Source organism: Petaurus breviceps, unplaced genomic scaffold (genome assembly GCF_028583685.1).
Source record: "Petaurus breviceps papuanus isolate PSGF00001 unplaced genomic scaffold, PetGlider_PUasm1.0 175, whole genome shotgun sequence".
NCBI lineage: Eukaryota > Metazoa > Chordata > Mammalia > Diprotodontia > Petauridae > Petaurus > Petaurus breviceps.
The window spans coordinates 2,530,475-2,555,603 of NW_027185764.1; the positions used below are offsets into that span (position 1 = coordinate 2,530,475).

A 25,129-nucleotide genomic window follows, 5' to 3' on the forward strand; every position below is an offset into this window, starting at 1 on the left:
TATGCAGATCAAAATAATTACTTTGAAAATCAATACTGGACTATAAGGGGTTCCAAGTATGGATAAAAACTAGGATTTGATGTCTTCTAAATCTATAAAACATTATGGATAATCAAAGTTTATTTGGAAAGCAAGAACTTTTGTACACTAGTCAAGAAGTTTTCTGTATCATTTTTATATTTCCATAGTCTGATTCTCCCATGCATGTACAAGATGCTGTAACATAGTGAAATAATCAGTGGTCTAGGAATCAAGAGAATCGGGTTTGAGTTTGCAGACTACTACTTTCTAGCCATGTGGCATTGGACCTGTCACTTCATCTTTACATCTCCTCATCTGTAAAATAAGAACATTGTACCCAAAAAGCTTAAAGATCCCTTCCAACAGTTCTATCATTGTATACATTGCTTTATGTATTTAATTCTAAACTGATCTAAAGAGACTTGAAGAGTCCTTCTCATATGTAAACTTGGGTTATATCATTTGTCTTTTGGGGACAGAGTCTAGATACATTCCATTAGAAAATTTTCTTCAGAGTAAGGCAGTCCTGATAAACCTTGGGATACTGCTTGAGAGAATTTGAAGCCTTCTCTACTAAAATCAGCCTATAAGAACCTTTTATAAAATGCAAACTTGGGTGTCATATAAAATCTCTGGGAAATGTATAATCAGATCCCCCCCCAAAAAATCTTAACCAGCCTACTTTGATCTGTCCCTCGGATGCAGCAATCCATCCATCTATTGCATGATTTTTCTCTTATAGGCTCCAACCTGAACTCTCCTTCCTCATCTCCACATCCTGAATTTCCTGTCTTCTTTCAAATCTCAGCTAAAAATCCTACCTTCTTTCTACAAGAAGCATTTCCCAATCCCCCTTCACGCTAGTATCTTCCCTCTAAGATTAGCTCCAATTTATCCTGTTTATTTTTTTCATGATTACTTGTCTACTTCAATAGACTGTGACCTCCTAGAGGGCAGGGAATTTTTTTTTTTGCCTTTTTTATATCGCAGCATTTAGCCAAGTGCCTGGCACATAGTAAACACTTGTTGACTTGCCACATGGGAGTTGGCTTTCTTCTTTCTGGCATCTTCTGCTCTACTCCACCCCACACCTTTAACCCCAATCATTTGGTTTCATCTGGTGCCACTGTAAAAAGACTCAGACTGTAGACATCAACTCCAAAAAGAAGACAATGACCAACTTTTTAAACTAATTCTTCCCTTTTCTTTTCTCTTTTTCTTTCCTTACACAGTTGATAGCCAAGATACCGACTATCACCGCAGTTTGCAACTTACACGGAGAGAAACTGCAGGTATTTAAGCAATCTCATCCCGATATAGTGAACACACTGTTTCCTCCATTATATAAGGAGCTTTTCAACCCTGACTGTACCACAGTCTGCAAATGAAGGAGAGCACAGAGCTGTCATGTGGTTCTGGAATGCGTCGCTCTTAAGGCAAAAGCAATGCGCTCATGAAGACTTATGAAAAATGTCACTACTGCAACACTAGGAATGTCCTGCACTTAATAGAATTATTTTTCACCGCTACAGTTTGAAGAATGTAAATATGCACCTGAGTGGGGCTCTTTTTTTTTTTTTGGAACTGACCATAAATATACAAATATAGGACACTGGGTGTTATCTTTTTTTAATTTTATTGGGGTATGTTTTGGGAGACAACTGTTCATAGAATTTTATTGTAGATAAAAAAAATGAGAACAGAGCGGTACCTTACATTATTACTCTTGCTGTTTATTGTTCAGATATAATTTAAGAAAATTCCACTTATTAGACTTACCTATTTCTATGTTTTTAGATAGTTAATTGCATGTGGAAATTTGTAGCTGTCTTGGAAAGTGTTGTGCATGTATGTAATAAGTATATAATATGTGAATATATTATATATGACTATTACTTATACATGCACATCTACTGTGGCTTAAAATCCCATGCCTACTTGCAAAGGATGTTCAGTCAGGCTTTCTTGTATTATTTACCCTCCGTGTAACGTGTTAGCTTTATGTTGAGTAATCTGGATTTTTGCTTTGCCAACCAGAGTTTAGCCATCCATAGCCAATGGCAGGATGGTATCAATGTTCTGAAATCCATGTACAAAAAGTAGTGGATGCAATAGACAGTCTCTATACTAACAATTCTATTTGTAGCCATGGTACAAAAAAGCCTTGTCTGGATGGTTCAGATGGAAAGTACAATTTTTTTTTTCCTGTTCTAAGAATCAGGCAACAGATAATATTATGGGGACCTGTGGCTGGAAAAGTTTTTGACCCAACACAATAAATATTGGATATTTCCCACTAGAAAATGCAATTTTTTTTCCTTTTTTCCCAAATCTCTAGTTAGAAAAGGGATTTCTCCTCAGAGTAAATTATAGCATCAGAAGAGGAATATAGACTATGGAGAGCAATCACCAGCAAACTCAGACTCATTAAAAAAAAAAGTGATGTGACCAATGAAAACACAGGGGTGTTGATGCCATTTTATGCAAGTATTTAGTTCTAGGAACTATTCAGATGAAGTAAAAGTAGCATGAGTGATTACCGGGCAAAGAATCAGCTCTTGGGATTCACTGTTTTCATATATAAGAAAGAGCTGCAATAAACCTAAATTTCCACATGTGTACCCTCTATAGTTCTGGGGGCTTCACTCTATCCCCGCCTCTATTTCTCTCTCATTCAGTTTCTGTCTCTCAGTCTTTCTCTGTCTCTGCCTCTATCTCTTTAAAACCTTCAGACCATATTTTACAAAAGTGGAACAGTAATTGACTTACTATAAAAGTCTTTAAAAGACATCTTGTTTTAGAATTAAACTATATTTAAAAACCAAGCACACTAAAATAGTATCACTTGTTCAGCCTTTTAAAGACATGAGTACATTTCAAAATACACAGTCAGTCTATGAACCCAAATAAATACATACATACATACACATGTATGTATGTATGCACACACGCTATAGAGTCAGTGCATCTGAAGGTCACATAGTATTGATTTCAGGATCAGAGAAGTTAGGTTGATGGTACATTAATCCTCACTTCTCCCTTTACTCCTCATCGGATTGTTCCACAGAAAGAAATTAAACTCCAAGTGAGTCTTCTACGCCTGTTCTCTATTGACTGATCTCATGGAAGATCAGGAGCGGGGAGACTTGGTGTACAAAATAATGAAAATTATGCCATCCTTTTGTAAATTAACAGAAGCTACCACTTCATTAAAAGATGGCCTTTTCCTCTGGGAGAGGAGAGACCCACAGCAGAGGGAAGGATGCCTGTGTCTTTTAGCTAGGTGCAGTCAGTCATCAGTGGAAACTTGGATTTTTAGCCTTTATACTCTCCTGAGGTTAGCTTTCTCCAGTTCACATAAGAACTCAAAGATAATCAGAATGGTGGCATTTGCCTTTTTCCAGATCGAAACCGGAGGCTTTTTTCCCCTAATGATTGATGAATTCCAAACCGATAGGGGGAAACAAAAAAGGCTTTAAAATAATGAATCTCATTCTCAACTACTGTTATATTCAATTAATTTAACTACATTGAACCAAATTACCTTGGGTGTCGAAGAAGACAGCTGTAGACGGCTTATTATGCTGCTACAGGGACTCAATTCTTTTTGGCGTAAATGTCACTCCTGCTAGCGCTTTCTATAAAGAATTAATTCCAAGAGTCATATTTCCTTCTAATGGAAAGATTACTTTACTGATTGCTAGGAAAACAGGGTAATAGAAGGCACTCCATTAAACCAAGCCGTTTCCAAATGCAATAGATGTTTTATGATTGGCTTGTGATAGGAAAGGCTCTAAGTGTCTGCCTGGTGTTTCCCTTTGAGCTTTGAACTTATGTCAAACTTTGTTTTCCTAGTTCCATTATCCTACTGTTTTCCATTGTTGGCCTTTAATTCTTACTCAGTTGCACTGGGAATCATATGCTTCCTTCATTTTCCCCAAGAGGTTTTTAATTGACTCAATTTATGAAGAAGCAGAGCATGTGTGTGTGTGTGAATGTATGTGTGCATGTGAACGTATTTGTGTGTGTGAACGTATGTGTGTGTGAACGTATGTGTGTGTGTGCTTTTTTTCCCCTGCCCTAGTCCCATAGGTGAGTTTGTAGAAGGACTGCTCCCCCACACTTGCCTCTGGAGGATGTAGCTTTGAACTAGAGTAGTTTTCCACATTTCCTAGAGCTGGTTTGAAACTTTAAAGCTGGTGGCTTTTTGTAGCTGTGGGAGAAGAACTAAATCTAGCTGACCCATCACGCATCCCACCAGCCAAGATAAGAGACCAAAGGAATCAACACTCTGATGTCCACTTCAGGACCTGGAGAAAATACTTCAATTTTTTGCTGTAGGATACTGTGAAAAATCCAAATCTGGCACAGAGAGAATCGAGTCGTGCTGTAAGTAGCACTGAAATCTGTTATACCTTTTTGAGCACCTCTTCAAAACACATCTGTGAAGAAATTGACACCTGGTATGAGCAGCTTTCTTTCCCTTAGGCCCTGCTTAGCCAATAACTATATCACACTATGTCCAAGCACTTTGTCCCTTCTCCATGAGAACCAACAATTATCTGACATATTCGTGATACAATAAACATGAGACAACAGAGAAGCCACATTCTATCCTTTCTAATTCACTCTTTGTAAATGACAATCACTGCTTAATGCAGATGTTGCACTGTATTCCACTCAGGGATGTTTCATTTTAAAAAATATATACATATATATATTTATACATCAAGAATGAGGGGAGGAAAAAAAAAACAGGAAAAAAATTTGAACAAAATCATAAGCACTAAAAATGGACTCCAATAAGCGACTTCCCTTTCTTCCCCCACCAGACAAGGCTTTCAGGCCAGCTATTAGACACTACATGCTTGTAACCGGAATTCGCTGTCACTATTTTCCTCAATTCACTGAGAAGCTATAGCCATCATTCCCCACATAGCATGCTGGCTAAAGACAGCTCAGCCCCCTTCTCTGAAGTCTATTGACTAGAAAAAGAAACAAACCACCCTGTTAATACCACGGCTTATCTCCTAGTAAAACCAGGTTTGGCAACACAGGTCCTGAGCAAAGGGGCAATTGATTTGATTTGTCAGGCCAGGAAACAAAGTGTGGTTTCCCCAGCTTCCTGGTGGCAGTATTAAAGGAGGAAGAACAAAAGTTGGGTGGAAAATGACAGAGTAATCTATTACAGACCTGGCTGATCCCTTCTCACTGCCAGCTATCAGGGTCTGAGGCTAAACTATCAGTATAACCTAGTCTGGGACTCAAGTCATATTGGACCAAAAAGTTTTCCAAGCTAGCTCTACAACTAATTTCACTAAAGGAGTTTTAGGGTATCATCCCCATGGGTCCATGTTATAGGACTGTTTTAAAGGCAAAACCACAGATTTAGAGTTAAAAGTCATCTATTCCAGGAAACCAAGGCTAAGAAGGATAAAATTATTTGCCCAAGGTCTCACAGGGCAGAATCAGGATCCAAACCTAGGTCTTTGGACTCTAAATTCAATGCTTCAGATCTCCTAGGCAAATTCTAAGCAGCTAGATCCCTTTGGGGAATCCAAGGCAACCAAATACTATGGTATTGCTGTTATTATTTATCAGATCATGTTATGGCAAGGATCTAGTATAATTTTTGTTGGCAACTTCCCTTATGGTTTATCCTATACTACTTAGAACTGTGCAGCATTTCAAACCAAACCGTATATGGAGAAGAATTTTTAGGCAACTAACTGCCCATGTGACAATGTATGAGGCCAGAATCCCAACAGAGCGCTAGTGTCCCAAGGACTGACTCTAAGCTTGTTGTTGTTCAGTCATTCAGTCATGTGACCCCATGGATTGTAGAGCTCAATACTGTCTGTGGGTTTTCTTTGGCAAGGATAATGTAATGGTTTGCCATTTCCTTCTCTAGTGGATGAAAGCAAACAGAGATTAAGTGGCTTGTTAAGTGTCCCAGTCACCTAACTAGTAAGTATCTGAAGTCGGATTTGAACTCGGGTCTTCCTGACTCTACACCCAACACTCAATACACTGAATGACTTAGCTGTCTCCAAGGTAAACAGAGTTAAATGATTTGCCCAGGATCAAAGAGCTTGTAAATGTCTGAGGTCAAATTTGAACTCAGATCTTCCTGACTCCAGAACCAGTGCACTATCCACTGAGCCTTCTGGCTCACTAAGCTTATTCACTGCTAAAGCAATTAACACACCAGCCTGGCATTGTGGGATCAAGACAGCTTCTGTCTATCTTTGCTTTTGTTGTAGGTCTTTCTTCCATTCTGTTTACTATAGGAAGAAGAATTCCCTTGCTAAGGTGAAAACAGAAGGAAGAATTATTCAGTAATTATTTTCTTCAAGGGATCTTTGAGTCCAATGAGATTAATAGTGCTGACAGCTAATTCAGAAGCCTATCTATGTACTTGTACATCCCAGGTCATGAAAACAGACTACACAGTAAGGAGACATCAGTAGATAGAGTAGTAAGAGTATTAAGGTATCTGTTTGTAATGAAAATGTTTTGCACTCTGTCTCCTATAAATTAAAGACAAAAAGCCACCATCTGCCAGAGATGTAACAGTGGGTTACATATCTCTTCAAACTACGGGAGGAAGCTGCTGCTGATCATAGAGGATACTGTTGAAGTGAGGAAGCATTTGGTTGTTTCGGGAAGTGGCCATAGTCCTTGATTATTACAGCTACATGGGCAATAGGGTAGGTACAGTCCATTGAAAGCATCATTTTATTCAATGTGTCCTGTTTCAGTGGATCACCTCTATAAAGATACAACAGAATGACAGTTGGCAAAATGGAATTTTTTTCTCTTATTCCTTTTTTTTTTGTCGATTTGGTTTCTATGTTATTCTAAAACTATCAGAAGTAGCAAATTCCAGCAGTCTAGAGATATAGGTAGAGACCAGTTGGACAACTAGAAAACAGACTGATGGCTATTTTATTTAATAGTAACTACTAAAAAATGCTTCTTTTTGTCTTGACTAGCCTCCCAGATTAATAAAACTAAGTAACTAGATACATTTGGCAGCTTCTTTCGAGATTCAAATGCACTATGTTTTGTGTGAGTATGTGTTTTTCTTTCAATGTGTCTGTGTGGGACTTTCCCTTTTTATCTGAAGATTTAATAATAGAATAATACTCATTTGACCCTCCATCAACCCATAGTATGGACCTTGCATTCTTGGGCAACAGATGGGGATTTTGTTCATGCACTTTTTTTTCCCAAGCCTCTGAATTAACTACCAAGTAAATTGGCTATAATAAAGAATCTTTGCCTCTTGCATGACTAAAAGTGTGACCTCCAGTAAACCAGAGAGAGCAGATCAGTGATTTTACTTGTGACCACAAATCAAGCACAAGAGAAAACTGGATTATGTCTGCAAAACCGAGCTCATTGAAACAGGGGATGTTCTTGCCCTAGCTGGGAAGGATGATCATCATATTAAATAATGCTATCGTGGCTGTGACCTGTGGAAAACATGTGCATACCTACCTATATCTTTACAGTATGAATATGGTCAATTGTGCATGTTTGCACATACATACATCAATTAGGTATCTGGAAAGCTACAAAATCCATCTTTAATCACTGTCCACCTGCCTCTCATCTAACTAACTAAAGAAAGAAATGGGGGGAGGGCACGCACACACACACACACACACACACAAACAAAAAAAACAAAACCCTGAGTATGTATTGTAGAAATGTAGAGAAAAAATAAAAATATTTTTTCAGATGTAATTACTTTTAATATATGCTTGTGGAAGGTCTAATACAATTTACACTGTCTCTGTAATTTTTGCTGTAAATATCTCAGGACAGTGAATACACTGATTTTTTCTATGTCTCTGTTTAAGCATAAGACTTTGTAACAATTTTTTAGAGGGGAAAAAGAATACCAACAAGCAAATTCTGTACTTGCTTCCTATGAGTGTCATGTGCTACTCAGTTTTTAATGGAAACCGATTGGGATAGGGAAGCATTCTGACCAACTATACGTGTTTTACGTGTACGCCTCTGTTTGTATGCCACCACCTGATAAAAGGACAGGGCTATCAATGAAATGTGCTCCCAGGGGGGGTCTGGGTGCTGAATATCATCCTAAGATCTGCAAAATGTACCTGAACCAGACAATTTGAGAACTATCAAAGAGAAGAATGAACAAAGGTTGCCTGAGCAAGTATATCTGTCCTTGCAGAATTTAGCTTTTCTAGATTTTTCAGTATGAAATATCTGAAGGAGAAGGTCTGCTTTCTGACGAGCAAAATATTTTTGTACACACTCATTTCTTATTAAAAACCTGAGGTCAGATCACTCTTTCACTGCAATCTGAAGCCATAACTGACCTTCACCAAATAAAATGTTTTCAAGAACATAGGGGAGGGTTTGGGAGAGGTTGAGGGGAAGGGAGAACCAGGATATCAATGGCTATAGCAACACAGGCAGGAGCAAGTCCAATGCACTTGGATGCTTTTCCTGCATCCCAAATATAACTTTAAATTACTAGTATTTTATGATGATCGATTTATAAAAAAAAAAAGATATTTAGATTTAAATGAATCTTTCCAATATTTTTGAAATCCCTGACAATGCTTCCTTGCTTTTAGGATTATGAGAGAAAATGATTTTCATATACTTCCAACTTTCAAAGGTTTAATGTTTTTTATCTTATTCCCAACTGTTCTTGGTAGGGTAAAGCACGACATTGAGTCCCCCAGCTGTTCAAACCATGGGCTATTTGGTGCTTGGCTGTAGATATTTGTCATTGCTGTATCTTAAGGGGTGGGGGAGGGGAGGGGTGTGGTTTGCTTCTCTTACTAAGCATGCTCACCACTATTGGTAATGTATAAAAGCTGCATTGCCGAAAGAAAAGTATGTAAAAAAATATATATATATTATTCACTCTAAAAAAAAAGCATAACAAGAAATACCTTCTAAAGAAAAATGCCTCCTATAGTCAACACTGATTTTTTTTTCTGAAGCTTAATTGTATTATAATAATGTATTTTTATTGGCCTATAGAGGTCAAAGGCAAACCACAAATGAATCCAGTGACATATATAGTTTTTGAATCTGCAGTTTTCTGATCTCTCTCTCTCTCCTTGTTTAATATATAAGCCCTAATTTATGTGTATGTGAGTAAAACTACAGCCTGAGTCATTTAGAAAGTAAGCATTGAGGTTTTTTTAATCATAAATATACTAGAATACAACAGCACTCCCTGTCAAATAAAAAGGTTTTATATTACTTTAGAATGTAATAGGTTTTCGTCTTATTTTATGTCTTGTAAATTATTAGTTGAATACTGTTAGCATTCCATGATAATGCACACATGATTTCTGAATGTTTTCTGTAAATGACAATCAATGTTTATGAAGTTCCTTTAATGCTGAACAAAATTAAAAAATGAAAAAATGAAAAAAAAAATTGCTGCCTGACACTTCTTTCATTGTAAGGATAGAAGATGTGAAAGCTTCTGGCTTTAGAAACGATCTTGGTGAATTTTCCTTATCAGCACCACTGTAATTTTTCTAAATTCCAGGCCAGTGAATAAATAGGATTTATTTTTATTTTCCCGGAAGTACTTATGACCATGTAGACCTGGGCTAGGAAAGGCATATCCCAGGGCAGGAAGGAAAACCTCAAGAAGTAAGCACTTTCAGTTTCTTTTGTGCATGTGACTTTAGTACAAATCATGACTCTGGGCTGCCAGAGCCCTCCCAATCTATTATGTAAATCAGAAACGGACCCTTGAAATATATTACTGGGAGAGTAAAATCTTCTGTACCGAAGTTGAAACTAACAAATCATCAAAGACTACATACATTGGTCCATTGGTTAAAAGGTAATTGCAGGGGCAGCTAGGTGGTACAATGAATAGAGCACTGGCCCTGGAGTCAGGAGGACTGGAGTTCAAATCCAGCCTCAGACACTTAATACTTACTAGCTGTGTGACCCTCGGTAAGTCACTCAACCTCAATTACCCTGCCTCCCCTCCCTCCAAAAAAATGATAAAAAAAAAAAAGACAATTGCAGCAGACTAATAAGAAATATAGTAGTCTTTACACCAAACATCCACCCCCCCAAAATTAGTAATTTTCATATATATTAGTGATATTTCATCTTATTTTCACCACCCCACTAATATTTTGTGTTTTGGGTAGACAAGTTCCCCTCTCCCAAATGAAGCAGCTCCACCATCAAAATGAACCATTAGCCATGAACTAGGACTCAATTTCCAATCCCTGCTGACGGTAGGGACAGGAAGTAAATTGGACTAGATTGCCAATAAGGCCCTGTCCAAATCTCAGATTTTCTGATTCTGTGATTCATGGTGGATAACCAAAGGTTCTCTGTGTAGAAGGCAGGTTTGAGGGAGGAAAAGTTTTTTCTAACAGTCTTGAGTTGGTTTTATTGGTATAGAAGTGTTTCAAGTATAGAATACCTCAGAGCAAACCTCCATAGAATGTGTGTGGGGTGGGGGTGGGCAGAGTGCAACCGGATGGAAACTAATGGGGTCCAAAGAAACAGAGAAAGCCTTAGAAAAAAACTTTTGAAAATTCCCTCTAGTTCTCAAGCGTTGGTCATGACAAGTGCTCTGGCCTTGTGTTTCTAGTGAAGTCCCAATTGGAGGGAGTCAGTCACATACTGGCTGTCACTCAGAGGCTGAAGTAACAGTTGCCTTTGTGGAATCTCTGCCACACTGACAGATTTTTCTAAAGACCTGTTTCTGCCCATCAGTTTCTAATTGCCCATTTTCAAAGAGCTGCTTAAATCATTCAAGAGGGAGCCTTTCAAATGAGAGTTCAGCTCACTCCTAAGGGTGTGTTTGCAAACCCTTCCCTCCCTCCAAAGGGGAACTGGTAGGAATTAGAACCCTGGGCTATCTCCTTGCTTTGGAAGATGATGCTACAGACTCACCAGCTGTTGACTGACCAGCAGGGATAGATGTACTTTGAGAATTTCTTTCTTGGGGGTCATGGCCTGGGACTGAGCTACCCACGCTCTTTCTCCAAGGTCTGCTTATAGTCAGTAGCACACATCTGAGGGGCCCTGGATAAGGACAAAATGAACCCTAAAGCCTTGGAATGGAGGCGTTCTCTGTGTACAACCAACCGAACCATTTGAGAATTAAAAATAAGACCTGGGCCTCAGCAGTTCTAGTCAACTGAGCAAACCAAGCTAGAATGAGTAATATAAAGAGATGAAACCTTTGTTGTTGTTATTATTTTTAAAAATAGCTAGTATTTACAAAGAAATAAAGTTTGCAAAGTAGTTTATATACATTATTTCATTTGATCCTTACAATAACCCTGTGAAGTGATATTATCCCCATTTTATGAGTGAGGAAATTGAGGCTGAAGAAAGTAAAGTGACTTGCTTAGAGTTACACAGTAAATGTCTGATGTAGGATCTGCACTCAGGTCTTCCTGGCTCCAAGCCTGCCACTCTGATATATTTTATTAAAATGCTACCAAAATCTCATGTTGGTATAAACACACGTGGGGAAGGAGGTCACCTGTGACCCTCTAGATCTTCAAGTGAGGCCCTTTTACTAAATCAAGGACCGAGAGGTCCATGTGTGGCCGCCTAAAGGTCACAGGTAGCCCACGACCCACACCCCCACCTCCTACTAAAAAGGAACCAAAATCTGAGCTGCTGTCTCAGCTCTGGTCACTATGGCTCTCCCAAGACAATGTGCGGATAAGATGGGGAGGAAATGAAGCCTACACTTGTCACTAGAAGCCCTTGCTTCACATCCACATTCAGCTGCGTATAAGTGACACAATCATAGGCAAGTTGCTTAAATTTCCTGAGCCTTAATTTCCTTATATGAAAAAATATGTATTAAAATTATGTGTTAATTATATATTAAAATACACACACTACCTATCTGGTTGATATAAGGAAACATATTTTGCAAACTAGCCTTAGTGCCTGGCTATAGCTGCTTAATAACTTTTTTAGTGGTTGATTGATTACCTGGGGCAAATCTTAACAGAACCTCACTTTCTCAACTATACAAAAGGTACATCTTTGTCTTTTTTCAGTCCTGTCAGTTGTGTCTGACTCTTTGTGACCCCGTTTGGGTGTTTCTCATCAAAGACACTGGAGTGATTTCCCATTTCCTTCTCCAGCTCATTTTACAGATGAGGAAACTGAGGCAAACAGTGAAGTGACTTGCCCAGGGTCACACAGCTAGTAAGTGTCTGAAGCCAGAATTGAACTAATGAAGATGAGTCTTCTTGACTTCAGGCTTGGCATTCTATCCACTGCAACATCTAGCTGCTCCTCATCATAGCACCTGTCCCAGTCTGTGTTGTTAGTTTTTTTCCCATAGATTAATTTTTAGGATCAGATGAGATAATATAACGAAATAACTTTGAAAAATAGGTTATCAGCTCCTGATATAATAATGTACTGTAATGCGACACAATGGAAAGAGTGCTAAGCCTAGAGTCAGTAAGACTCATCTTTCTGAATCCAAATCTGGGCTCAGACTGTGTGACCCTGGGCAAGTCACTTACTCCTATTTGCCTCAGTTTCCTCATCTGTAAAATGAGCTGGAGAAGGCCTCCAGTATCTTTGCCAAGAAAACCCCAAATGGGATCAGGAAGAGACAGACATGCCTTAAACAACTAAACCCTGGAGTCAGAGGTCCTGGTTTGGGAATTCCAGTTCTGTCATTTGTTATCTATGAGTGCAACCCCGAGAAAGTCATTTGGGCCTCAATTTCTTCATTTGTAAAATGTGAGGAGTCGGCTAGATGAGTGCTATGGTTCCCTTCTCGCTCTGATTCTATGATGCTACAATCATTATCCTAAGTGAGGTAGGTAAAGTGTAAGTGTAAAAGGGAACAGAACAGTCCCTGCCTTCAGGCAGCTCAGTCTCCTAAGGGACGAAACAAGCAAGCAAACTATTTACAGTCTAAATAGAAAGTAATCAACAGAAGGAAGGCACTAGAATTAAGAGACAGGAAATGCCATTTCTATTTAACAGATGAAAAAAATAAGAGAAGTGACTTGCCCAGGGTCACACATTTGCTTATACCAGGCTAGTTCTTTTTGAGACTTTTTTTCCCTTTCTTTGTATCTCCAAAGCTTAGCACAGTGCCTGACACCAGGTGCTTAATCAACATTTACTGACTTAGTCCCTACCCTACATTCCTCACAGGCTTGTCATGAGGCTCAAATGAAATAACAAATGTGAGACACTTTTCAAGAGTAGAAAATGCCATACGCTTTTGTGGAAAGGACATTGGCCTTGGATTAAAAGGACCTGCATTCAAATCTCACCTCTGATAATTACTGTATGACCTCGGGTTAGTCCCATCACCTCTCTGGGCTTCATTTCCTCATCTAGAAAGTGAGGAGTTTGGACTAGGTGGCTTCTGAGGTCTCACCTAGTGCGAGATTCTCTCAGCTTGATAATGAATCTGAAAGATAGAAGTGAAAAGGTAAGACAAGGAAAAAGGAACTTAAAGCTGGGTCACTAGCTGCTTTGACAACTGAGTAAGGAAAACTGTGTGCTTCCATTATGAAGACTAATCATGTTTTTTTCTCCAAACTACTGCTCTTCAGGTTTAAACCACTACCCTTTCAAAGGTTATTGTGGTATCTAACCTATAATATTTAGTGCAAAGATGTTCATGTACAATATTATCTAGAGCAGCATTTCTTAAACTGTGGGTCTCAACCCCATTCGGGATTGCAAAAAAATTTGTCCACAATAAAAGGTTTCTGAATGCTCAACAACCAAAAATTAATTAAAAATCAAATGTGTAATGAATCGGAGGCATTTCTAGAAGTGCTTTTCTGTGTTGCATCAGGCAACTTCACTGTACCCTTGTTTCTGAACACAAAGCATGCACACTTTGCATTGTACAGAAGCTCAGTCCACAACATCAAGGGAAAGCAGCAGAAAAGGGAAGCAACTGAAAAAAGTTTAAGAAGTCCGGATCTAGGGCAGTTTCTCAGTGGGGAAATCCTCAAAAATTTAGAGAACGAGAACAACTTTAGCAGGTGCTGATCCTTGTTGGTAGTACTGAGACACATGACCACAATTGCTTCCATTAAGCTCTCTGACCTGCTCTCCTGGTTCCCAAAGCTTCTTGCCATAATGTTGGTTACAGGTTAAACTCACTATGTCCGAAACAGAATTCATCACCTTTCCCTTTTCCCTAAAAACTTCCCCCCAGCCCACCACACTGGCTCCCACCTTCCCTGTCACTGTAGGGTAGCACCATCCTCCCAGTCCCTCAGGCTCCCAGCCTGAGAGGCATTCTGGACTCCTCACTATTTCCCACCTCCTATATCCAAGGCCTGCCCAGTACAGCTTGGCAACATCTCTCAAATAGGACTCATTCTCACCTCTGAACCTGCCACCACCCTGGGGCAGGCCCTCATCACCTCCAGCCTGGGATATTGCATGGGTCTGCTGGTGGGTCTGCCTGCCTCAAGTCTCTCCCCACTGCAATCCATCCTCCATTCAGTCGCTAAAAGGATTTTCCTAAAGTGCAGTTTCAATTATGTCACCCCTCCTCCCCTTACTCAGTAGACTTGTTCTGTGAAGTTTGGATTCAGTCAGAAAAGCACAGTGAGGACCCAGAGGGTCACTCACATATAGCCTTGAGGCTGAAACTTCCCCACCCCTTCCAGTGGCTCCCCATTGCTTCCAGGATCAAATACAAAGCACTTTTTTTGACATTCAAAGCTCTTCATAACCTAGCCCTCCCACCTTTCCAGTCTTCTTATACCTTACTCTCCCCTTATATATTCTTCGATCCAGTGACAGTCCTCCTTGCTTTACCACATATTAAATAATCCATCTCTTAGTTCCGGGAATTTCTTCTGGCTGTCTGCTGTGCCTGGAGCACTCTCCCCCCTCTGCTCTGCCTACTGACCTCTCTGGCTTCCTTTAAGTTCCAACTCAAATCCCTCCTTCTATAGGAAGCTTTCCCCACACCTCTGAATCCTAATGCCTTCCCTAGAGGTCAATTATTTCCTGTACCTGGCTTGCTTTGCATACTTTTGTTTGCTTTTTGTCTTCCCCATTAGATTGTGGGTACCTTGAGGACAGGAAATGTCGTTTGTCTCTTTTTGTATCCCCAGGGCTTAGCACATACTAGGTGTTCAATAAATGTTTGTTGATTAATTGTTTACTAACTTAATTATTTCATCCCTAATCACCAGTCATTGATCTCCCTGTCCACAACTCTCCTAAATAAAGCAGAGCTGGAACAGGGCGCTGACCCCTCTTCCTTATCCCAGCAGTGTGGAAACACTGTCACCCCCTTTGCTTTGGCGGAAGAGACACATGGGGTGTAAAGAGAGAGGAAATGTTCAGGCAGAGATTTTTTAAAATGAGGGCCATTAAGAGCACATACAAATGAATATTTAATGAACCAGGTAGAATTGAACTAATCTTACATGACACAAGCTGAACCATGTGGGCTGACAGGTGCCAACCTGGAATATTCTCATCAGCATTCATTGAGTGCCTAAGTGCAAAGTACTCTGCTGGTTGTAGGATTTAGTTTGAAGAGAATTCAAAAAATATCGAATCCAAACCCCTTCGTTTCATCAATCGGGAAACTGAGGCTCAGAAAAGTAAAGGGATTTGCCCAGGGTCTCACAGGTTGTAAGAAGCAGAGCTGGGATTTGAATCCAGTTTTTCTGACTCCAAGTCCAGCATTCTTTGTACCACATACCACCTCTCTTCACATCCCACTTTGTTAACCAAAACTCTGAACAAGTTTTCGCAATAGTGGGCTGTGCTAGAGAGAGGGGTTCAGAAGGAAGGGGGACAGAGGGTTGTGGAGAAGAAGGCAAGCTGCTACCTCCCTGTCATAGATGGCAATAGCCCTTCCTACCTTGTGATGTGCCCTTCAGCCAATCAGAGGGGACCTAGAGAGTCAGGCAAATAGCAGCAACCTTGCCCTGTTTCAGAGGTTCCCTATTCCCTTCCTTTTTTGCACTTGAATTCATTAAGCTAAAGTGGTCAGTTGGAACTTTTCCCAGTAGATTAAAAATTCCTTTGTGTAAGATCCAGTACCTAGAGCGTATGGAGTAGAGGCTTAATAAATGTTTATTGAATGAATGAATGAGGTTTTGGTCCACTCTCCTTTTGGAATTTCCATCATGATGGAGCAGAGTGCAAAAATTCCACTTGGCTATTTTATTCTTAGATAGAACCAGTCTGGTAGTATGATAGCTTCCATTACACCACTTTTGGCCAACTCATGTCCAGCGTAGGAGACCAGAAGCAAGCATTGCCTCTTACTGTCAGCAAGGAGGGTAAGACAGAGATCCATTAACAATGGGAAAGCGAGTTGCTAAAGTCAGTGATGCGAAAGTCTCCAGGACCTACACTTCAGAGATTTCTCTCCCTAGAAGAAATAAGAGGAGCTCTAGTAAACACTTTCCTTCTTTCTTACCAAAGTTTGAGTTGTGGTGGACATATCCTATCCCATCCGAGTGAGCTCCATTAGGGCAAACAGAGACTGAGGATCAGTAATAACGGACATATAGTACTTTTGAGCACTGCATGTAAAATCTCTCCTTTGGTTCCCTCAATTACCCTTTAAGGAAGATACTAGTTTGAAGAAGATTACTAATGGGGCAGCTAGGTGGCACAGTGAACTGGCCCAGGAGTCGGGAGGACCTGAGTTCAAATTCAGCCTCAGATGCTTAACACTTACTAACTGTGTGACCTTGGACAAGTCACTTAACCCCAATTGCCCTGCCCTCCCCTAGCCAAAAAGAAAAAAAAAAATAGATTACTAGATAGTAGTAACCCACCTAAGAAGGTCAAAGGCAGTTGGATCTCATTCCAAAAACTTTGGAGGCAGCATAGAGTGATAGAAATAGTTCTGGTTTGGATCTCAGAAGATCTTTTGAAAAAACTGAGTGCATTAAATATAAATGTAAAGAAAAGAAGGATATATCTAAAGTATTTTGGTCAGTTCTGGCCACCATAGTGATAAGCTGGAGAGTGTCCAGAAGCAGGCAACCAGGAAGGTGAAGTACCTCGAGGCCATCTTGTATGGGTTTCTGTTGGAGTTTCTGGCCACATTTAGCCTGCCAAAGAAGACACTGGGGAACACAATTGCTGTCTTCAAGTATTTAAAAGGCTGACATATGGAAGAGGTATTAAACTTGTTCTGTTTGGGTCCCAGAGAGACAAACCAGGAATGGGACGTGGTTGTTTCAAGGAGGCACAATTAGGTTGGATTTCAAGAAAGACCTTCCCAGCCATTAGAGCTGTCCAAATGTGGGATGGGCTGCTTCCAAAGCTCCTCCTTGGGGGTCTCCAAGAGAGGCTGGATGACCAGAAGCAGCGTTTATTCATTCTTTTCATCTCAGAGTTGAACTGGCTGGCAAATAAACCTCCTTTCAATGCTCAGACTTGGTGATTCTGTGATTCATTGTTTAGATCCAGTTCAATTGTCAGTTCAGCCCCCAAGGTCAAAAGTACAAAGGGAAGAATAAAATAGTCCATTAGAAAGACCTAATCATACCAAGCATTTAATAATAATTTTTTTAAATATTTATAGAGCACTTAAAGGTTTGTAAAATTTAAAGGGGAAGAAACTCCCCTCCACAACACTATTCTGAGTATCTCATTTGAGCCTCACACCCTATTATATACACGCTATTGGGATCATTATCTCTGTTCTACAGATGAGGGAACTGAAGCATGGTCATATGGCTAGGAAGTATGAAGACAAAATGTGAATGCAGGTCACCCAGACCTCAATTCCAGGACTGGAGCTAGTACACCACACTGTTGTTAACTTGCTAGGCAGATCAATAACTCGTTAATCAAGCAATCCAAAGATAATAAACATTTATTAACTCCTTGTTATATGTCAGGCGCTAGTCTAGGCACTGGGAATACAAGAACAAAAGGAAACAGTTTCTGCCTTCAAGGATCTTACATTCTATTGGAGAAATGAGATATACACATTTAGTACTGCTGAGACATAGAATATATTAGCTAGTTCATAGCACTTGACTGCTTCTACATCATTATTTTTGGTTGTATTGGTTTTTTTTTTGCTTTTTGGAGAAGGAGGACAGGGCAGTTGGGGTCAAGTGACTTGCCCAAGGTCACACAGCTAGTAAGTGTTAAGTATCTGAGTCCAGATTTGAACTCAGGACCTCCTGACTCCAGGGTTGGTGCTCTATTCACTGTGCCACCTAGCCACACCTACATCATTATTTTTAATGCTGCCCATTTGATATTATAACTTGAGGTATACATTAATGATACATATTGGCCTTCCTGGGAAGGATTATTCCTTTTGACGCCACATCAACAACAGTCTAAACAATGGCCAACCCAACCAAAACACTCACATTGTTTCTGATATAGTGAGTGGGACAACAGAAACCACAAAATCACAATCATAGATTTGGAAGAAACCTCAGAGGTCAAGTCTAACCCTTAGCTCAGAAGAATGCCCTCTACAATATGCCCAATGTTGGTTCATGCCCTCCAGTAACATAATACCATGAAAAAAGTATTCCACTTGGGAATAAAATTAGAAGTTGAAATCCTTCTTCTCCTATTTACTAATGGCTCTAAATCCTTTGAATTCACTCCCTCATAGCAACCACTTTAATCTAATTTCTATGCCTTTATTTAATATCACTTCCATGTATTTGTTTTCCTTTGTAATCCTGCATGTTTTTAGGGGCGGCTAGATGATTCAATGAACAGAGTGTTGGAGTCAAGAAAATTCATCTTTCTGAGTTCAGACCTGACTCCAGTCACTTACTAGCTGTATGGCCCTGGGCAAGTCACTTAACCCTATTTACCTCAATTTCCTCATCTATAAAATGAACTAGAGAAGGAAATGGCAGACTTCTCCAGTATCTTTGCCAAGAAAACCTCTGTAAAGCCAAGCATGAACAGCTTTCCGGAAGACTGCTGCTGTGAACAACTTTAAGGTTCTGATCACATAGCACAGTGAACTCTCTATTTATTCAGCAGTAAATTAAAGCAAAACATTCACAGAAACCAAAATACAGCATTCACAATGTTATAATATAACTTATCACTAAAGTGACCACATAGTTTTCACCAAAGTGGCCACACAGTTTCAAACAAAAGATATCATTCAGTAAGTCCTTAACTCAATCATCCTTAAGGAGCATCCTTAAGGGACACAAAGTACAGAGGTCAAAGTTCTCCACCCCAGGTCACATTGTCTTAATCTCTCAGTCAAAAAGTCTTCTTTCTTCTTAATTGGAGCTTAGTTTCCAATCATCCTTAACTCAGAGGTACAAGGTACAGAGTACAAAGTTCTCCCACCCCTAGGCCACAGTAAATCATGGTCTTCTCAGTCAGCACTAATTACCCAAGGAGAGGTCTTTTCATCTTGACTCAAGGCTGGCTCTCAGATTCCATGGTTCCTTTTCCATGGTCCCAGCTTTTGCCTGAGTTTACCCAACTGTCACCTGGATTCAAAGGTAAGCATCTCTCAACTCCTTGTCCAGTTCCTTGTCCAGTTTCCAAACCATATTGAAGTTCACAGTGTCCAGTCCACCTCAAGTCCTTCACAGTTTCTGTTTGTAAAAAGACAAAGCTTAACAGAGCCAAAACAACATTCATTCATATTGCTGGCATCGTCATCAATTCACTTTCTGCCTATGAAATCAACACAAACCCACACACAAGGTCTAAGAACTCAACACAAATCATCAGTACAGTCCCAGGACCTCTGAAACCTTCCTCCAGGACTTCTGTAAATAGACAACAAGAAAATCCTCTTTCAGGGCTTCCAGTAAGGCCCCAGGGCTTCTGTACAAAGTATTACAAAGAAAAAGTCAGCACAGATAGAACAGACAAACAGAGTGCAGCCACCACAGGTGTTCCCTTCTCAACTCTGCTTCTCCCAGCTTGTGCTTCTCCTTATATAGGGTCATTAGCTCCTCCCTGTTCTGCCCCTTCCTGTTGCATCAGTAAGTTCCTCCCATTGTGGGTTTCACAAGTTCTGTTTCTTAACAAAGACTTGATATAATCATGGGCAAGGCTCAACGGAAACTTGAACTGAAAGAAGATGCTAAATAATTAAATAGCTGAAACACGGTGCTAAGTACTTCTTTGCTTGCCATTACAACCCCAAATGATGTCACAAAGAATTGGACACAAATGAACAATAATATTTTTAAAATGTATTGAAAAGTATTATTCTGAGAAGGGGACCATAGCTTTCACTAGTCTTCACCAAATAATGAAAAAATTTCCCCTCATGAGCAACCCCTTCTACTTTCAAGGCAATATGATACAGTGGAAAGAGCTCTAGTTCTAAAGTCAGGGGCCCTGGATTCAAATTCTATCTCTGATACATACTATTAGGTTTGGGTAAAGCATTTAATCTTTCTGGGTCTCAGTTTCCACATCTATAAAGCATGGGGGTTGAAGCAAATAATATCTGAGGTACCCATTACATTTACAATCCTATTTTTGGACTAATTTTTAAGAAGTTTTTTTTTAATCAAAATCCACAATATTTAGCATTCTGATTAAATCAATGAACAAACCACAACTCCAGAGTGCTGAAGAAGAAATACGCTGCCTACTTGCAGCCAGAAAGGTGGTAGACTTAAAAATAAAGAATGAGATATACATTTTTGGATATGGTCAATGTAGGAATTTGTTTTGCTACACTGTCATATTTGGTTAAAAGTTATTTTTCCTTTTTTGTCTGATGTAGAGGGAGACAGTGGGGAGAAAAAGGTAACAAAAAAAGGTAAAATTAAATATTTTTTTCAAAAAAGAAAGGTACTTTGAGGTGGAACTTAGATAAAAGGGGAATTTAAAACTAGCTAGTCAATTTCAAATCTCAATTTGCTACTTAGTGATCCTTTCTTATTTCAGAAAATTAAATGTCTCACTGAAGATCATAGGACTTAAGGCTAGAATTATTTTTTTAAAGAAATGATCTAGTTCAACCTCCTCATTTTAGAGAGAAGGAAGCTGAAGTCCAAAGAGGTTATGACTCCTCCAAAGTCACACAGAGAGTAAGAGGAAGAGAGGTGGTGGTCTGTATGTGAAGAATGAGACACACATTTTTTGAACATAGCTAATAAGGAAATATGTCTATTTGTTACAAATGTTTATTCTTCTGTTCTAGGGGGTGGGAGGGTGATAAAGTGGGAGGGAGAGAATATAAATGAATATTGATTAAATAAAAAGTTAATCAGTGGCAGAGCTGGGATTCAAACCCAGGTCCAAATCCAGCATCCTCTTCCCTAAGGACCACACAACCCAGACAACAAAGTCACGATTCAAACTCAAGCTTTCTGATGCCAATTTCAGGTTTCTTTCCACTACATCATCCTGCCTCCTTAAAACTTACGCTGGTAGAATTGCTATCTTCTCACAGCCAGCTAAAAATACTTAACCCTGATGGAGTAGGAAAGGCTTTTCAAATCCCTTTTTATCTCAAATTGGCAGCAGCAAAAAAAAATTATCATATGTCAAGGGACATGGTGGCAGTTTATATTCCATTCCATGCCCTACTTCCGCCAGGACCCCCACCTCACCTCTTGTCTTTCCGTAATAGAAATTAGCAGTTTCCATCCTCAACACATTCTTCAAGCCTGAACTGCTGCTGGATTCCTGCTCCATGCACTGGGAAATTGGCATTTGGATTTCTCCCATTGGGGAAATGAGTCATTCCAAAAGGGAAGGAATGGTGATGACTTGGCCAAAACTATGATCGATAAAGCCACAGTGAGCATGCTGGAAGAGGAGAGAAAGAAGGAAACAGTTTAGTGTTTCTTGTCTTGCCTCCTCCCAATGCACACTTAAGTACCCACACACCCACTCCACTTGTAGAACAGTCAGCTTACCCTTACTACATGTCTTGTGTTTCTGTGATTTTTCCTATGGCTTCCTTACACACCAGAGGCCCCTGCTTAAGGTACCAGCCAAGCTAAAAGTGCTGAACATGTGAAGCTGTTGATTTCGCTGTCATAAGCTTAAAGCTGTTAAGCCCTGAAGGGTTTCTAGTCTTGAAAGCAAAACAGTCACTAAGAATGTTAGCGATTAAAATAATCCATCAGCCCTTGCTTTTTTTTTTTCTTCTGGTACTACATTCCTTTGATTTTTCTTTCCAAAACTTGGCCTGTCTTTATTTTTATTACAGCAAATAATTTCTCATAAATAAAACCAAACTTCCTCTCTTTCTAAAACTCTACCCCAGCCCCCAGCCTGGATATTACTATTCCCATTCTCCTATTTGGAGTTTCAATGAGCATTTTCCTCAAAAGAGAGCAAAATCAAATTATCTAAAAGTAATTTTATCTAAACTTATCTAGGCCTCCTCTCCCATGCTTTAAATGACATGGCTCTTTGGGTAATATTCAATTATCTAATTCCTTAGCACAATTTTAATCTATTATCTCTGCAGGTTCAAGGTAGCAGCAGGGTCCCTATTTCTAATCTACATTCCATGGAGGGTTTCCATATGTCATCAAGAAAGTCCAGTCTGACATCATAGCTTTTATATAATTCTCATAGGTTGCCATATAAGTTCCTAATGAAATACCCTCCACTTACCCAGAGGCAACTGATCCTTTTAATCTCCCTCAATGGGCATTATTCCACTGTTGATCCTTAAAAATAGATCCTTCAGGGTAATGACCCACATATTAGTCCCCCTCAAAAAAATCTGACCAGATTAATCTTAGTTATCTCCATTTTCCTCAAGGGTTTCTTAGCTTAATTACCCAAAATTCTACAGTTTCAAAGCTTTATGTCTCTGGAAGCTTCATTGTTGTTGGTCCTTGCTGTTGTAGATGATCAATGATGTCACAGTTTGATGTCTTGACTTGTGCATGAATTGGTTTAAATGATGCAGAGATACACAAAGTCCTCAGCCTCACTCTCTCTTCCAGAATCATTGAAATCCAGTGGCAAGACAGAAGTCAGGATGACTGACAATGGCCAGAGATACAATGGAATACCTTGGAGATACCTTGGGAATCTTCAATGTTAGGAACTTGACACAAATACTTATCCTTGCCATGCATTTAAATCTTCCACATTTTGGCTCCAATCTACCTTTTGAAATCAATTCATGAACAAGTATTTATTAAGTTCCTACCATGTACCAGATACTATACTAGGTGCTGAGAATACAATTACAGAAAATGGAACAATCCCTATTCTCAAAGAAATTATATGCTATTGGAGAAATATAAAGATATATACAAAATAAATATAATAAATACAAATTAGTTAGATCCAGGACAGTTTTGGAGGGAGGACACTCACATTTTGGGGGAGCAGGAAAAACTTGAAGTAAAAGCTGATGAGATTACCAAAAGAGAACATGTAGAAAAAAGAGAAGAGGTTCTGAGAGCTTCGGGGAAGATTCCGATTTTCGGGCCATAATATGGATGATGAGTCAACAAAGGAAAGAGAGAAAACTAGTCATAAGTAGGAGGAGCAATGAAAGAGTGTAGTGTCATGAAAACACAAGGAGGAGAAGTCAATGAGGAGGAGAAGATAATCAACAGAGTCAAGGGTAATAGAGAGATTGAGAAGGATGAGGTCTGAAATAAAAATCAGATCTGACACTAAATAGATCGGTGGTAATTTTGGAGAATACAGTTTCACCTGAGTGATGAAGTTGGAAGTCAGGTTTTAATAAGTTGAAGAGTGAATAAGAGAAGTGAAGGTATAGAATACAGGTAGCTTTTTCCCTAGAAGTTTGACCAAAAATGGAAGGAGAGAAAGAGGATGATGCTTGGAAGGAGTAGAAAGGTTTAAGGAAGGTTTTTAAAGGATAGGAAAACTGACATGTGTGAGGGCAGTAGAGAAAGTAGAGAAAGAATTCTTTCCCTTCTTTGAGGGAGAGGCTGAAAATGCAAAATAGATAGAAAATGATTAAAGTTGTAATCTGTTGGAGAAGACAAGAAGGGATGTGATCAAGTCCACATATAGAGGAACCTTGGAAAGAAGAGTTATCTCATGGTTAGAGATTGGAGAAAAGAGAAAAGAATATGGAGATGGTGTCAAGGAAGTTGAGATGAAGAAAAGGGAAAAAGGGGGAGCTCACATTAAATAGCCTCAATTTCCTCCATAAATTAAGAGATGAGATCCTCAGATCTCAGAGACAAGTAACTTGAAGAGAGGAAGGATTTGGAATAGCTTCTGTGAAGAGTGAAATAGGGAACCCAATTGTTCAGTTGTTTTAGTCATGTCTGACTCTTTGTGACTCCATTTAGTTTTTCTTGGCAAAGAAAAGAGTGGTTTGCCATTTCCTTCTCCAGTTCATTTTACAGAAGAGAAAACTGAGACAAATAGGGTTAAGTGACTTGCACAGAGCTAGTAAATGTCTGAGTCTTCCCAACTTCAGGTCTGACACTCTACCCATTGTGCCACATAGCTGCCCCAGGGAATCAAGTAGGGAAGAATAAAAGGATGGCCTTGCTGCAATGAGGGCACAGGTGAAGTTGGATAATGTGAATTTGTTTTTATTAATTTTTTTTCAGTCAACAAATATGTCTCCTTCCCATCTCCTCTCCCCTTAATTAAGAAAGAAAGAAAAAACCAAAACCCCATTTACAGACATTTATACTTGAGCAAAACAAATTCCCACATTGGCCACATCCAAAAAACACATGAATTTATATAACATACACAGTAAGCAGTATTGGAGAAAGCAGATGGTAGGAGTCATGGCAAGCAATGAATAGCAGAAGGACAAGGGAAAATAAAGTAGAATACATAATTATTCTAAAAGTCTACTATTAAGAGAGATTTCAGAGAAGACAGTGTACAGTTGAAATGAAAAGGTGATAAGCATTTTTAAGTGTCTATAATATGTCAGGAACTGAGCTAAGCACTTAACAAATGTCTCAGTCAATCTTCACAACAACCTTGTGAGTAGGTGCTATTATTGTCCCCATTTTACAGATGGTGAAACTGAGGCAGAGCGTGGTCAAATGCCTTGCCCAAGGTCATACAGTTAGTAAGAATCTGAAATTGTATTTGAACTTGGGTTTTCCTGACTCCAGAACCAGCACTCTCTCCATTGTACCACCTATCTGCATCTAAGGCTAAGTATAAAGTAGGG

General features: G+C 39.4%; 1 protein-coding gene across 1 annotated transcript in view; it reads left to right on the forward strand.

Annotated features, from left to right (window-relative positions):
• Nucleotides 1-7,716, forward strand: part of RORB (RAR related orphan receptor B) — a 260,668-nt gene extending 252,952 nt beyond the window's left edge. The window contains exon 10 of the mRNA XM_069084605.1: nucleotides 1,254-7,716. Coding sequence (XP_068940706.1) covers nucleotides 1,254-1,409 — 156 coding nt within the window. The 3' untranslated portion in view covers nucleotides 1,410-7,716. The remainder of the gene's footprint in view (nucleotides 1-1,253) is intronic.
• Nucleotides 7,717-25,129: the final 17,413 nt, after the last annotated feature.